This window comes from Delphinus delphis, chromosome 13, assembly GCF_949987515.2.
Source record: "Delphinus delphis chromosome 13, mDelDel1.2, whole genome shotgun sequence".
NCBI lineage: Eukaryota > Metazoa > Chordata > Mammalia > Artiodactyla > Delphinidae > Delphinus > Delphinus delphis.
In genome coordinates, this window is record NC_082695.1 from 25,603,730 (window position 1) to 25,619,854 (window position 16,125).

The 16,125-nt window shown below is 45.3% G+C and overlaps 1 protein-coding gene across 3 annotated transcripts in view; it reads left to right on the forward strand.

The window, feature by feature from the left end:
• The first annotated feature begins 5,511 nt into the window (after positions 1–5,511).
• The window catches only part of MAPK1 (mitogen-activated protein kinase 1), a 95,503-nt gene continuing 84,889 nt past the window's right edge, over positions 5,512–16,125 (forward strand). For 2 of the 3 annotated variants that reach the window (XM_060028484.1, XM_060028485.1), the window contains exon 1: positions 5,512–5,820. In XM_060028484.1, coding sequence (XP_059884467.1) covers positions 5,705–5,820 — 116 coding nt within the window. In that variant the 5' untranslated portion in view covers positions 5,512–5,704. Of the gene's footprint in view, positions 5,821–9,618; positions 9,846–16,125 lie in introns of all 3 variants that reach the window. The other variant, XM_060028486.1, reaches the window with a different exon arrangement.

Genomic DNA, 16,125 nt, shown 5'->3' on the forward strand with positions numbered 1-16,125 from the left:
CTTCCTTTTATCTCTTGTAATAATTTATAAGGTAGACATACAGCATTTTACACTGAAAAAATATCTGAAATTATATATATATTTTTTGATGTGGACCATTTTTAAAGTCTTTATTGAATTTGTTACAGTATTGCTTCTGTTTTATGTTTTGGTTTTTTGGCCGTGAGGCATATGGGATCTTAGCTCCTCGACCAGGGATCGAACCCACACCCCCTGCCTTGGAAGGTGAAGTCTTAACCACTGGACCGGCAGGGAAGTTCTATAATTTTTTAAAATAACCTTTTTCCTCATTTTATGTAAAACAAAGACTTAGTACCTTGCTCTTTCTACCCTCTTTCTTCCTATCTGATTGCATTAATCTGAGGTTAAACCCCCCTATTTTATTTAATTTTAATTTTTTTTTTTTTTTTTTTTTTTTGTGGTACGCGGGCCTCTCACTGTTGTGGCCTCTCCCGTTGCGGAGCCCAGCCGCTCCGCGGTATGTGGGATCTTCCCGGACCGGGGCACGAACCCGTGTCTCCTGCATCGGCAGGCGGACTCTCAACCACTGCGCCACCAGGGAAGCCCTAATTTTAATTTTTATTTTATTTATTTTTTTTCTTTTGCGGTACGCGGGCCTCTCACTGCTGTGGCCTCTCCCGTTGCGGAGCACAGGCTCTGGATGCACAGGCTCAGCGGCCATGGCTCACGGGCCCAGCCGCTCCGCGGCATGTGGGATCTTCCCGGACCGGGGCACGAACCCGCGCCCCCTGCATCGGCAGGCGGACTCTCAACAAGTGTGCCACCAGGGAAGCCCAAACCCCCTATTTTAAAAAATCGCTCTTTCTCAATTTTTTTCCTTTTGCATTTTGTTTGTTACTATAGCAACAACAATTATTTCAACTTATCAGCATCGGTCTCTACTGAGTGTTTTTATTCAGTTATCTCTCTATCTTTAGCTAGTTTCAAGGCTCATTGCCAGTTCTTTTCTCTTGTTTCATCATTCATGAGTTTCTGATTCATGTCCCGGTGATTTATTGTATGACTCTGAGCAATTTTTGCAAAAAAGGGAGTTAGTTGGGTCGTGTATTAGTCACAAACTCTTGTGGTTTCAAGTGACAGAATCCAAATTCAAATTGATTTCAGTTAAAAAAAAAGAGAATACATTGTCTCATGAACCTGTAAAGTCCAGGCTCAACTGAATACAGCCTCGAACTCTGTCATCAGGAAACTGTCTCCATCTCTGGACCCTGCTTTCCCCATCTCAGCTTCATTCTCCGAGGGCAGTTCTCACATGGTGGCATGTCTGGCCCCAGACTCGTACTCCCTGCCCTGGCACCCAGGCAGAAGGAGAGCACTCCTTTCCCAATTGTTTCTGCAGAAGTCTGGGCTGAGGGATTTCCCTGGCGGTCCAGTGGGTAAGACTCCACGCTCCCAATGCAGGGGGCCCGGGTTTGATCCCTAATCAGGGAACTAGATCCCGCATGCCGCAACTAAGAGCCTGCATGCTGCAACTAAGAGTCAGCATGCCACAACTAAAGTTCCCGCACATGGCAGCAAAGATCCCACCTGCCACAACTAAGACCCGGCGCAGTCAAATAAATAAATATATATTTTTAAAAGTCTGGGCTGGGCTTCCCTGGTGGCGCAGTGGTTAAGAATCCGCCTGCCAGTGCAGGGGACATGGGTTCGAGTCCTGATCCGGGAAGATCCCACATGCCGCGGAACAACTAAGCCCGTGCGCCACAACTACTGAGCCTGTGCTCTAGAGCCCGTGAGCCACAACTACTGAGCCCGCATGTTGCAACTACTGAAGCCCATGAGCCCGTGCTCCGCAACAAGAGGAGCCACCACAATGAGAAGCCTGTGCACCGCAATGCAGAGCACCCCCAGCTTGCTGCAACTAGAGAAAGCCTGCGTGCAGCAACAGAGACCCAACACAGCCATAAATAAATAAATAAATAAAAGTCTGGGCTGAGTGTCAATGGCCTGGATCAGGTCTCATACCTATCCTTTAAACCAACGTCTACGACTCTGATTGTGGAGCCCTGGATCACATTCTTACTCTTGACTTGGGGGTGGGGCCAGCCCTGCAAACCACATAAGGGTGTAAAAGGGACAGTTCACCAAAAAAAACCCCGGATTGTTGCTACCAGAAGGAGAAGGGGTCAATGCTGGGTAGGCAAAAAATAACAGATATCCATTGTTTTCTAAGATTCTAGATCTGTGAACTGTCACCACTCTAGAGAGACAATAAGGAAGACATCCAGGTGGCCAGCTGGCCATCTAAGCAGGGTCTTAGGCTTAGATAGTGGTTTAGCATGGTCTCACAGTGTTCCAGTGCCTCGTTCTCAGGTTCTCAGGTCTGTGCTTCTGGAAATCTGTTGTTGTCAGTCTAGCTAGATGATTGTCCCCTATGGGCCTGTCTCACGCCAGCCTGACTCAGCAGAGACAGATGTATATCTAAATCCCATCTTAGAGGGAACAGTAATTGCCAAAGGACCTAAACAGGGCTGTCTCCTGGTCAGTGCATTTTCCCTGTCAAAAACCACAAATGAAGCCAAACTCTAATCATAAGGTAGCTTAGTGACCACAGAACCAATCAAGAGAAGTTCTCTGGAGAAAGGTTATTGGCCAGATGCATCATGCCATGATAATATGGTGACTTTAAATGTCCATAAACACTGGAAGAATGAAGAGAGGACATATTACAAGGCTGAAAGGTAGGAAAGAACTGAGAGCTGCCTGGTCCGGCTGGAGCACAGGGGAGGGCAGGTGAGGACGGCAGGTAATGTTGTGTGTCAATTATACCTCAACTTAAAAAAAGCGAATAAAACAGTGCTTTTCAAAGTTTAATATCCATATGAACCACTGGGGAATCTTATTAAAATACAGACCCTGAATCAGTGGTCTGGGGCGGGGCCTGAGATGCTGCCTTCCAAACAAACCCCACATGATGCTGATGCTGCTGGTCTGGAGACCACACTTTGAGCAGCAACAATTTCCAAAATATTAAGAAATAGAATTTATAGGTGTTTGTGAGGGTTGGATGGGAAGAGGGGTTGGGAGCAAGGAAAAATGCATTGTTAAGGACCATCCCCAAACTTCCAGCTTGAGTATCTGGGTGGTGATGCAATCCACGAGTACAAGACGAGGAACAGGTTTGCGTGGGGTCGATAATAATGAGATAACATTTATTGGGTATATATTATGTGCCAGGTTCTTTACATATGCTGTCTTATTTATTCTGTACAATAGGGAGGTAGGTGCTATTATGATTTTCTTTTTTTTTTTTTGCTGTACGCGGGCCTCTCACTGTTGTGGCCTCTCCCGTTGCGGAGCACAGGCTCCAGATGCGCAGGCTCAGCGGCCATGGCTCACGGGCCCAGCCGCTCCATGGCATGTGGGATCTTCCCAGACCGGGGCACCAACCCATGTCCCCTGCATCAGCAGGCGGGCTCTCAACCACTGCGCCACCAGGGAAGCCCCCCTATTGTGATCTTTAAGAGTGAGGAAACTGAGGCCAAGGTCATACAGGTAGTAAGTGGAAGAGCCAAGATTCAAACTCTTTCTGGTAGTCTGAGGGCAGAACTCCTGCAGTTAACCATTGGCAGTTTGGAAATGTAAAGTTGAAGCCCCTGTAGGATGTCACAAGATGTCCAGGTGGACAAGCTGACCACATATTCTGACAGTTAAAGACCTGGGAGGAAGTGAGGCATCAGTGGGAATTAAACCATGTAAGAACGGCAACAACCTACCCTCTCAGAGTGCTGCCAGTCTTGTTCCATTTTCCTTTGGCATTTAATTATTACAGAGGAGGACTCTGAAGAAAACCACCTTTTAGCTCCTTAAATAAATAATCTTTCTTTTTTTTTTTTCTGATTGGATACTGTGTTCTTTATCCCTGAAATTTAAGAACTTTTCCAGGTTATGTCTTGAAGTTGGTTTCTGCTTATTAATTTTTCTGGATTCAGAGAACTCACTCAATTTTCCACTTCTACCTCAGATCTTTTTAGACCTAAGGCAAGTTTTCTTTTACTATAATTTAAGTTATTGTCTCTAATTGATTTGCTCTGTCTTCTTTGGGGGGTGCCTATAGTTTGACTCTCCGTGGTATTCTCCTGTACATTTTTTTCTCTCTTAAAGAATTTCATCACTGACTTTTTCTTCTATACTGCTGATTTGCTCTTCTACATTGTTAAGTCTGCTTTTTAGTGCTCCAACCATTGCTTTTACTTTGGCTATCATGGTTTTAATTTCATGGAACTCTCCATTTATCTTGGCCTGTTCTTTAAAAGATGCAATGTCCTCTTTTAGTTGAGAGTAAGAATTAGGTGTTTTCTGGAACTGGGCTCTGCTTCATGGACTAAATATATTGCAAAGGAGTAATTTTTGGCTCTAGCACTTTATTTTTCTCATATGCCACATATTTCTCTCCCCAGAGGGTTAAATTTTTTTTTTTTCCTTATTCACCTTTGATATTGTCTAGTTGATCTTTGTTGTTGATGCCTGGACGTCCAGGCTTACAAGATCACAATGTTGGACAATCAGGATGCAGGGTTCCCCACCTTTACTCCCCATCCAGAGATGGCCCGGGTGTCGGTTCAGAAGCAGTGGTTAGATCATCTTCTGTCTCATTGTTAGCTATTCTTGGCATTCACTTGCTTCAAGATTCCGACTTTTATTTTTCAACCTCTGGTGTCTGTGACTATTTCTGAGGCTCAGGGTGTTTGTCTCATATTCTCTAGATCTTGATGCTTTGGACTTCAGTGTTTCTATCTTTGCGTTTCTATTTCAGTATGTCCTATGTCTGAGACGCTGTCCATCTGTACCAATCTGAGTCTCAGTCTCTGAATCTCAATGTTTTTTTCAGTGTCTCAGCCCCGTACTCCCGAACCCCTTACTGATCTTTATATTTCATCATAGCACTTATCACAACTCGAGTCTCTCTCCCTCCCTCCCTTCCTCGCGACCCATCCATCCATCGATCCACATCTCCTTCTGCTGGAATGTAACTCGTGGCAGAGTGGACGCACAGGATCAGGGTAACTTGTTGAACGAGCCTCTGTCTGATCAGCGGGTCCCGTCCTGGCCTCTTGTCTCGGCCTCCACCTCTAGGTTTCACACTTTCTCAGGATGCAAATGTCTTTCTCGGTCTCGGTCACCCTTCCAGTTTCTGTCCGTGTATAGAGGACTCTAAGTCCGTGTGGGCCGCGGACTCGCACAGGCATGGCCAGGGCGCGCGGCAAGGTATGGTGAAGGTTCCTTTCCTAGGCCCCGCAGGCCCACTGGCTCAGCCTCCGCGTCCCCTGCGCCTAGGGGTCCGCCTCCCGCGAGTGCACGTGACCGCGTCCCGCAGAGCCGCCGCAGTGCCCCGCCCCGAGCGCGCGGCTTCCGCCGGCCGCGCAGCCCCGCCCCCGTGCGCGGGGAGCCAATCCGAGCGCACGTCTCCCGGCCCCGCCCGACGCCCTCATCGGCGCGCGCCCCTCCCTCCGCCTGCCGGCCCGCCCGTCAGTCAGTCAGGCAGGCAGTCGGTCCGAGCGGCTGGCTGCTCCTCGCTCTCCCGAGCGGCGGCCTCCCTCTTTCCTCCCGGCCAGCGGCGGCGGCGGCGGCTGCGGCGGCTGCAGCGGCGGCGGCGCGGTCCCCCGGGAGGCGCGGCGTGGGCCGAGCGGCGGCCGCGGAGCGTCGAGCCCAGCGCGGCGGCTGCGGCGGCCCGGCAGCCAACATGGCGGCGGCGGCGGCGGGCGCGGGCCCCGAGATGGTCCGCGGGCAGGTGTTCGACGTGGGGCCGCGCTACACGAATCTCTCTTACATCGGCGAGGGCGCCTACGGCATGGTGTGGTGAGTGTCCGCGCCCCGCAGCTCGGCCGCCCCTGCCTGGGCCTGGCGGACGCAGCCGCGGTCTCGCCCGGGCTTTGGCCCGGCCCCGGCCCCCGACCTCGGCCTCCACCTGGGCTGCGCCGTCGTCCGCGAGCTGGGGGCCTCGGGCCGGGCCGGGCCGTCGGGCCTGGGCGTTGCTCCTCGCTGGGCCCGAGGGGTGGAGGCTGGGGCCGGGACCCCGGGACCGGCAGCGAGGCGCCCCCGCCCCCAGTGTGCGCACAGCGCGGCCTCGAATTCCTTCGGATGCTCGTCGCGGCGTGTGTGCACAGCTCCGAAATAATCATATGATTTTCCTCCCCTCGCCTGCGTTTTCCGCGAACGGCTTTCGTTAAGTGCCTTCCGTGGTGCCAGGCGGGCTCTCCTACGCAGGCTTTCTAAAAGGCGTTAGTGGCACCAGTGTTCGTTGTGGAATATTTCAATCTTGAAGTCTTCAAAGGGTTTTTAATACCGTACTGCTAGCGTTTCAGGAAGGATAAGCCAGTATTGCTCTTTTGGTTTATTAAGGAGTCATTTGGAGTTGGGCCTAATTTTACTTGTTTTTCTCTTGCCCCGCGTGGGCTCTCTTACCAGCATAAAGGCATCCAGACGTTTTAGCACAATTACTGTGAACTTTCTCTGTTAATGCTTTAGTGGTCAGTATGTGTGTAGCTCTAATGGAGTTCTTGCAGAATCACATTCAGGCTCTCTCGTCTCGATCCAGCTCACCGAAGCGTTTGTGGAATCGGGGTGACAGTCTTGTTTTTCATTAGAACCACCTAGCTGTCGTGTTTTGTGCTGGTGAAGACCTGTGCAAGTGTAGACTCCCTTACACCGAAATTTTCTCGTGAGTGTGTCTTTTCTGTTGAACGAAGGAAGCGAACTAATATTTATTGAACACTTCGTGGCAGGTACTGTGCTAGGTCCATTATCTCATTTGAACAAACAGCTGGAGGGAGGGGAACGCGGTGATGTCTTTCAGATGAGAAAGTATTTCGAGGTGAAACCAGTTCCTAAGGTCATACAACTAAAGAGGCATACTTGAGATTGTGGACTGAGATCCTGTTTCAGTTGCTGCAGTTCTTTTCATTACACCCCACTTTCCTTAAATAGTGTTATTAATCATATTAGAATTTTAGGATGTTTTCCTCTTAGCATTTCTATTTCAGAAATGTATTCAAATTTGAATGATCATAATTTTAGAAATACCATAGAGCGCATGTTTTGCCAAGTGTTAGTTAAAATTATTTTTTAAAAAAAGACTTTAATTGAATCTTGAATATTTTCATACTCTTTAGGAGCAAAATGTTTCACAGTGCACAACTGTGAAAATTAACATGAACTCAGAGGCTTAGGAGCCAAAAGAGAAATTAAATTAGGTCAGGCCTAAAAGAAATAAGGTCCTAGAATGTAACGGAGAGAAAGAACTGCCCGCAGCATCACTTCTGTTGCACCTGCTGGTAAGTATCCCAGTAAACATGTCTCTGTATGAGAGGTTCAGAATTGCCCATCACGTCCTTCAGTCCTTTAAAATATGTACTAAAAAAAACTAGTTTTATGACATTTCAGTTGCAAGTTTTTTTTTAATTTCTTTTTAATCTGAAGCTGATTTAGATAATTTTCTGGTAATTTTCTGTCACTGCTGTAGGCTTATTTGACCTTCTCAGTCTCTGTCAGGTGAAATATCAAGTCCTCTTACTATGATGTTCTTTTCTTAAGTAAGATCCAAGTACAAATATTATTGGAATTAGAATCTGGGTCCAAATTATAGCTTTTTATCTTCAGGTTGATGATATTTATTTAATATAAGAATTTAATCTATGTTGTATGCTATTAGCATTTAGTAAATGTTGGTTAACAATGTTGAGTTTATGGAGGATTTCTTGATTGAAATGTTAATATTTGAATAGTGACATTTTTAAAAAATTAATGCTTCCAGAAGGATTTAAGGATTTTCAGGAAAAGAGGTTTTTCTTTTTTAATTTCCTGAATCAATTCATTAGGAATTTGCCTTTTTCTTGCAGAGTCCTTTCCTAATCATCAAGTGGAGGATATAAAGATGAAAAGTGGGGTTTGAATTGGGTCTTTAGGAGTGAGTGTGATTTTGATAGAAAGATAATAGGTGAAAGTGACAGTTTGAGCTGTGGAATCTAATCCTGGAAAAGTATTTAGGTGACAAACTTGTAGAGGACTCTAAAGGCAAAACTGAATTTGTTTGTATATTTGTGCAGTGGAGATGCATGAATGTTTTTGAAAAGAGGCAGGCACATGGTCAGTTTTGGAATTTGGTGGGACGATAGACCAACACTGGTGGAAATGACAGGAAAAAAAACAGGTGGGGAATCACCTAGGCTGTTGTAACCTTCTAGAGGTGAAGTAATATAGTGGGCATGGAAAATAGCAGATGGAGATGAGAGCCCTTATAAAGATAGAATCAATAACAGGGGCTCTTGTCAGAAGAGTGATGGACTTCTAATCATGGCAAGTGTGGGATGAAGCAGAGGATGATGAGTGAGGTCTTAATGGGTAAGAGGTGAGAGAGGTGGGATTTGGATTTGAGAGGGATTTCCAGGCTTGATGATATGGCATGGACATGGCTGTTAATTCCAAGGCTTCTAGCGTGGGAGCCTGGGAGGATGGTGGTGCTGTTATAAGAGAAGGAATACCATATAGGCAGAGGAGGTTTGCTGAGGAGAAATAGTGAGTTCTGGTTTGGACTTGTTAAGTTTGTGATGCCTTTAGGCCATTTAAGCTATATCCAGAAGGCATCTTGAAAATAAGAGGGAAGTAAAATCTGGAGATGAAAATTTGTGTAAGTGATAGTCTTGGGTGGAGGAGCACAGATTCTTTTTTTTAATTAATTAATTTTTGGCTGTGTTGGGTCTTCGTTGCTGCGTGCAGGCTTTCTGTAGTTGCAGCGAGCTGGGGCTACTGTTCGTTGCGGGGCACGGACTTCTCATTGCAGTGGCTTCTCTTGTTGCGGAGCACGGGCTCTAGGCACACTGGCTTGAGTAGTTGCGGTGCATGGGCTTAGTTGCTCTGTGGCATGTGGGATCTTCCCAGACCAGGGTTCAAACCCGTGTCCCCTGCATTGGCAGGCGGATTCTTAACCACTGTGCCACTAGGGAAGTCCAGAGGACAGATTCGTACTTGAGGTCATTGGTTAGGTGAAATTGCATGCATATGTTCTGTATGTTTACCTTTTTAGTGACACAATCCACAGCATTCATTAGATTTTCAAAGGGTCCATTATCCCAGAAAGGTTAAGAACCAGTGAGACAGAAGAGAAAGACCAAAGAGGTAGCTCTGGCAAACAAGTGCTTTTAATAGATGAGCAGAGGAAGAGGAAGCTCTGGACTGGTGAGATGTATAAGAATCAGGAAAAAAAAAAATAGTATGAAAGAGGAGAAATTGAAGCTCTTTGCTTGGTCATCTAATTAAGATAAGTATTTTGGATAAGTTCAGTTTGAAACACTTTCTAAAATGTGACTGAGAGGTCGTGGGGTCATCTCCATAGAGACACTAATTGAAGCCTTGAGAGTGGACAAGATGAGAAAAATGTGAGAGCTGAGCCAAAGGAATGCCTGACTTCAGGTGTCAATAGAGGGCAAGTTACAGAAGAGGACGGAGGAAATGTGGTCGGAGACCAGAGAACCAGAGTTCACACTATCAAAGGAGCCAAGGGAGGTCGTGGTCATTAGGGATTGGTTTAAATACTGTAGAGAGCACCATGCAGCTGGAAGAGCAGCTGTTAGATTTGTTAACTTTCAACTCTTCTAACAGATGGGCTGTCTTCTCTTCTCTGCCATCCTGTGTGTGGTTGAGTTTGCTCCTCACCATGCCTTCTCACAAGACTTCAGGATCAAGCGATTCTTGGCCAAGAAACAAAAGCAGAATCATCCCATTCACCAATGGATTCCAGTGAAAACTGGTAATAAAATCAGATACAACTCCAAGAGAAGACATTGGAGAAGAACCAAGCTGGGTCTATAAGGAGCCTTGCATATGAGGTGGCACACATATTTATGCTGCATCTTACCATGTCACTCTGAGAACATCACTACTGTCTGAACAGCTGGATGTGTTTTATTGCGAAAATGATTTTTCTCTTTGTGTGTTTGTGCACTAGTGCTTTGGCTCAGTAATAAATGTGTGAGACCTTAAAAAAACCCAAAAAACCAGATGGTTCCTACTAAAATTTCATTGTGATCACATTCCTGATGGTATAATATCCTGTCCTGTGAAGTTTTTTTGTCATTATGGCAGACTAATAGAACTTTTGTTACGTTTTGTTTTTTAAACATACATACATTAATTAATTAACATACATTAATTAATCCTCACACTGTCAAGGTGGTTACTTTAAGTAAGTGGGAATTTGAGACATAGAAGGGTTAACTTGCCCATGGACACCCAGCTCGCAAGTGATAGAGTATCCTAATCTGGTTCCTGAGTGATACTCAACCAAAGACCCAAGTTGAGAAAATACATGTTTTCAGTAACAGAAAATATCTGTTGTCTGCTTTTTGCTTGTGTCATGTTTTATTTTTTTTTTAATTAAAAAATTTTTTAAATTTATTTTTTGGCTGCCTTGGGTCTTCGTTGCTGCACGCAGGGGCTACTCTTTGTTGCAGTGTGCGGGCTTCTCATTACAGTGGCTTCTCTTGTTGCGGAGCACGGGCCCTAGGCGTGTGGGCTTCAGTAGTTGTGGCTCACGGGCTCTCTAGAGTGCATACTTAGTAGTTGTGGAGCACGGGCTTAGTTGCTCTGCAGCATGTGGGATCTTCCTGGACTAGGGCTCGAATCCATGTCCACTGCATTGACAGGCGGATTCTTAACCACTGTGCCACCAGGGAAACCCTGTGTCACGTTTTAGCTTTTTTTGTTTGTTTTTTTTTTTACATTTTAGCCTTTTAAAAAACCTTTCAGGGCTTCCCTGGTGGCACAGTGGTTGAGAGTCCGCCTGCCGGTGCAGGGGACACGGGTTCGTGCCCCGGTCCGGGAGGATCCCACATGCCACGGAGCGGCTGGGCCCGTGAGCCATGGCCGATGGGCCTGCGCGTCTGGAGCCTGTGCTCCGCAATGGGAGAGGCCACAGCAGTGAGAGACCCACGTACCGCCAAAAAACCAAAAACCTTTCATACGAGGTTATTCACTCAGAAAACTTTAACTGAGCACTTGTTATATGCTAGGATGCACATGGTCTCAGCCTTTTAGTACCCCTTAGTCCAGATAGTGGGATGGAGTTGGGCAGTAATGCAAAGAATGTACCAGTGTCATACAGAAGGGACGTGTGCAGTATTGTGAGGAAAAAAGAAGGCCTGAGTGACGGGGCTGTCTTTGTATGGCTTCACAAATTTTTGAGCTGGATGTTGATATGTGACTGGAAGTTTGCCTTGAGAAGTGCATTCTAGGTAGAGGAAGACGTACATGCAAAGGCACAGAAGTATGAAAACAGCACATCAGGTCAGGAAAACCAGGAGTTCTTTGGGAAGCTAGGGGTATGGGTTGAGTGCCTTCGGAAGAAAGCTGGAGTTGAGACAGTTGGGATGGGCCTGGCCAGATTCTGAAGGACATTGTTTACTGAGTTTAAACTTGATTTTTTAGGTGAAAGTCATTAGAGGATGCCCTTTTTCTGCCAGTTCCTCATCACATTTTGTGTTCCCTTCCTTGTCTCTCTTATGCTCTCTACCTGCTTGTGCTTATTTTCTCTTCTTTCTTCTTATCTAGGGGTATTCAGTGGGTGTGATTTTTACCCCCTCTCCAGTGGCATTTTGAAATGTATGTGGGTTAGGTTTTGTTTTTTGGTTGTTAAATTGATTGGGGAGTGTTATTGGCCTTCGGTGTGTGTATGGTCAAGGCAGATGTGCTGAACAACCTGCAGCTCACGGTGTAGTCCTGCACTGGAGGACCATCCTGCTAAGAGGCCAGCAGTATTTCCCTCCAACCCATCCCCAAGAAACACTGGGCCCTGTTCAAGTCCAGTTTTCCTCTAAGGTTCGTCTCCTCTGTAAACTTGTGCTTATTACTCTCTGCTGTAGTGCTCCCTCCTGCCCTCCCTGGAGCTCTGCTGGGGGTATTTGTACCACCTGTTTGAAAGGCAGGGCCAGCAGTAGTATATATCATCTATAAAGGCTCGAGACCTGGAAATGCATCTGGATTCAGATTCATAGTTTTGCTTGTTAACTGTTAATTTAACTTTTAATAAAAATGTCTCTTCTATGCTTTTTGGAGCTCAAAGATGTGAGGAGACCAGCTTAGATGAGCAGCAGAATATCCAGAGTTTCTGAACGGTTTTGAGTGCAGGTAAAACTCAAACAAAATTAAATTTATATTAATAACAGCCTGGTGGTTAGCTCTAAATGATAGGCCATTCCCATGAATTTAATGGGAATGCTCTCAATTCTCAAGTATTTATAAAAAGAGTCTCATGAAAAGCATCCAAGTTGAGTTTTCCCAGGAATCATCTATAATTTATTCCTCATCTCACATTAACATATCTACTAAATAAAAAACAACTGATTCCCCAACAAACATCTAGAGCTACCTCACCATTATGCATCCAGCCTGTTCCACCTGCCTAACCCAGAAATGCTTTTTCTCCCCGTTTGCTTCTCTTGGGGCTCCCATACATTGGAAAGTCAACAGGATAGACATTCTCCAAGATTTCTCTCAGATGCTGAGTCTTAGGGCAGGCTCTGGGTTCTGAACCCATCCACAGCTAGTAGGAGCTGGGAAGTGGAGTGTATGTATGGGTGGGGTCTGCATGGGATATGCCATGACCAACTGACTAACATTAGTTGATCTTGAGCAACTTCCTCTCCCTTTTTTTAAATTAATTAATTTATGGCTTCGTTGGGTCTTTGTTGCCGTGCACGCAAGCTTTCTCTAGTTGTGGTGAGCGGGAGCTACTCTTCGTTGTGGTGTGTGGGCTTCTCATTCTGGTGGCTTCTCTTGTTGCGGAGCACGGGCTCTAGGAGCACAGTCTTCAGTAGTTGTGGCACGCAGGCTCAGTAGTTGTGGCTCGTGGTCTCTAGAGCGCAGGCATAGTAGTTGTGACGCAAAGGCTTAGTTGCTCGCGATATGTGGGATCTTCCTGGACCAGGGATCCAACCTGTGTCCCTTGCATTGGCAGGTGGATTCTTTTTTTTTTTTTTTTTTTTTTTTTTTTTTTGCAGTATGCAGGCCTCTCACTGCTGTGGCCTCTCCCGTTGCAGAGCACAGGCTCTGGACGCACAGGCTCAGTGGCCATGGCTCACGGGCCCAGCCGCTCCACGGCATGTGGGATCTTCCCGGACCGGGGCACAAACCCGTGTCCTCTGCATCGGCAGGCGGACTCTCAACCACTGCGCCACCAGGGAAGCCCCTGGCAGGTGGATTCTTAACCACTACACCACCAGGGAAGTCTCCTCTCCCATTCTTTGATTTAACAGAGCATCTCCTGTGCCTACCCTGGTCCATGTTCCTGCCCTCCCTCAGGAATGTTGCAGTGCATTGTTGGAGACAGACTGATAAGGAAATAAATTACTGTGTCGTGTGGTAAAAACACTGTTCTGAGATCATTCTGGACAGAGCAACTAACTCCACTTGGGCTTCCCAGTTACTAATTAAATCAACAAATAGTGTATGTGTACACCAGGCACGCACTAGTTGTTTCACTACATTGGTAAACGAAACATCTAGCCCTCATGGTCTGTGGGTGCCTGGCTGAATGGGAGTGGCTTGAAGAGAGGATTAGAAAGGTTTGGTCAGGCCTTGGCTTTAGGTTCCTTCTAAGGAGTTTCCTTTTGGGAATTCCCTGGCAGTCCAGTGGTTAGGACTCCACGCTTCCATTATAGGGGACATGGGTTCGATCCCTGGTCAGGGAACTAAGATCCCACAACCCGCATGGTGTGGCCTAAATAGATAAATAAATAGTTTCCTTTTACTTCTTTTTTTTTATAGTACTTATCATAGACATGTCTAAGATACTTTTTTCAGTTTATTGATAAATCATTTAAGCCCAGAATTAAAGCCTTGAGGAAAATTATTTTCTGTACTATAAAGTTAAAGAACTTTCTAATACTGTTGTTCCAGAGTAATAGTTTACCTCGAGTGATTAGGTTATTCACGTGTGTTTGGCTAAGAGAGAGTTTTTAACTGAGTGGCTGGAAGGAATGTTCTTTGTTTTTCTTTTTTTAAAAATAAATTTATTTATTTTTGGCCGCATTGGGTCTTCATTGCTCCACGTGGGCTTACTCTAGTTGTGGTGAACTGGGGCTACTCTTTGTTGTGGTGCGTTGGCTTTTCGTTGCGGTGGCTTCTTTTGTTGCGGAGCACGGGCTCTAGGCACGCGGGCTTCAGTAGTTGTGGCACGTGGGCTCAGTAGTTGTTGCTCGCGGGCTCTAGGGCACAGGCTCAGTAGCTGTGGCGCATGGGCTTAGTTGCTCTGTGGCATGTGGGATCTTACTGGACCAGGTCTCGAACCCGTGTCCCCTGCATTGGCAGGCGGATTCTTAACCACTGCGCCACCAGCGAAGTCCTTAGACCAAATGTTAATGTTGCCACATTGTCATTGGGAATATTGGGAACACTGTCATTGGGGAATGTATAGTGAAAAATGTAGAGTTTCAGAGATAGGGAAATTCTTAAATAGAACTGATTAAAAGTAATTCTGGGGAAAAAGTAAGTACAGTCTTATTTATAGAACAAATAGTTTTAGCTGCATAGCTAAGGAAAATAAGCAAAACCATTACATTTCTCCAATTAGTACCTAAATTGCCACTGATCACAGGTCAGGCTTGCTAAGTAGAGAGTAAAACCTATAGAATGTACCTTGGTCACAAGGATTTATCTTGAGTCAGTAGCTAAGTTCAGGGTACTGTTACTTATTGCTTCAGTAGATATGTAAAAATGTTTAGTTTGGGGCTTATTTGAGATTTCCTTCCATTTTCAGTGTATCAGTGCTGAACCCATCCTCAAACTTGTATTTCCCTCATTACATCATCTTTCTGTTTCATGGTTGAAACAGATACTTTTTTTTTTTTAAAGGATCAATATAATCCTTTCCCATGAGTTAATTTTTACCTCAGGACTATATAGACATATAAAAATATTTGATGTTATGTTTCAGACCAGTGAGAAACCATTTGATAGGAATGCTAAGTAATCCATTATCTATTACCATTTCCAGGTATGTTCATTGAGCCATTCTACCTGTTGTGTGTTTTGCTGTTTTCAAGCATCCTTTCATGACAACTCTTATCCCTTAATTCAAGTGATGGTAAAAGTGGTATTCCCTTAAGAGTGTTGTAAATTATTTCTTTAGTCCAAAGAGCTGGAAAGAAAAGACTTTTTTTTTTTTTTTTTTTTTTTTGCGGTATGCGGGCCTCTCACTGTTGTGGCCTCTCCCGTTGCAGAGCTCCGGACACGCAGGCTCAGCAGCCATGGCTCACGGGCCTAGCTGCTCCACGGCATGTGGGATCTTCCTGGACCAGCACACGAACCCGTGTCCCCTGCATTGGCAGGCGGACTCTCAACCACTGCGCCACCAGGGAAGCCCGAAAAGACATTTTTGATTCTTTGTCCACTCTGACATAACTGTTGGAAAGAGCCATTTGTTTCCTGCCACAGAGAAAGTATAAGACAGAAATTAGTCATAAGAGGGCTAAAGTTTTATAGAAACTTTAGGAATGCTTCTGGATACCCCAGCAGGCAGAATGTAGCATTCAAGAACTGGTAGATGTTTATCTAGCATCCTAGAATGTAGTGCTTAACTATAAAAATGTAAATTGGAAAATATTTTGGCCTTATGTGGTTTTTGGCTTTAGCAGGAAAGCCTCTATTAAGATGCTGGCATTAGGCTGAGGTATATTTTATTTATTATATTTACAGAAATATCCATCACTTCTATTTTGTTTTTTTTAACATAAATAAGTGAATTTTCTCAAATGTCTTTTCTGCCTTAATGGAGGTGATCATATGGTTTTTCTCTCTTTAGCATTGAGGATCATACTAATGGATTTCCTTATATTGAATCTTCCTTGCGTTCTTAGAGTAAATCCTAGTTGGTTATGTTGTATTTTTCTTTTCAATTTTATTTTATTTATATTTTATACAGCAGGTTCTTATTAGTTGTGTATTTTATACATATTAGTGTATATATGTCAATTCCAGTCTCCCAATTCATCCCACAACCACCACCACCCCCTCACCACTTTCCCCCTTGGTGTCTATATGTTTGCTCTCTACATCTGTGTCTCTGTTTCTGCCCTGCAAACTGGTTCATCTGTACCATTTTTCTAGGTTCCA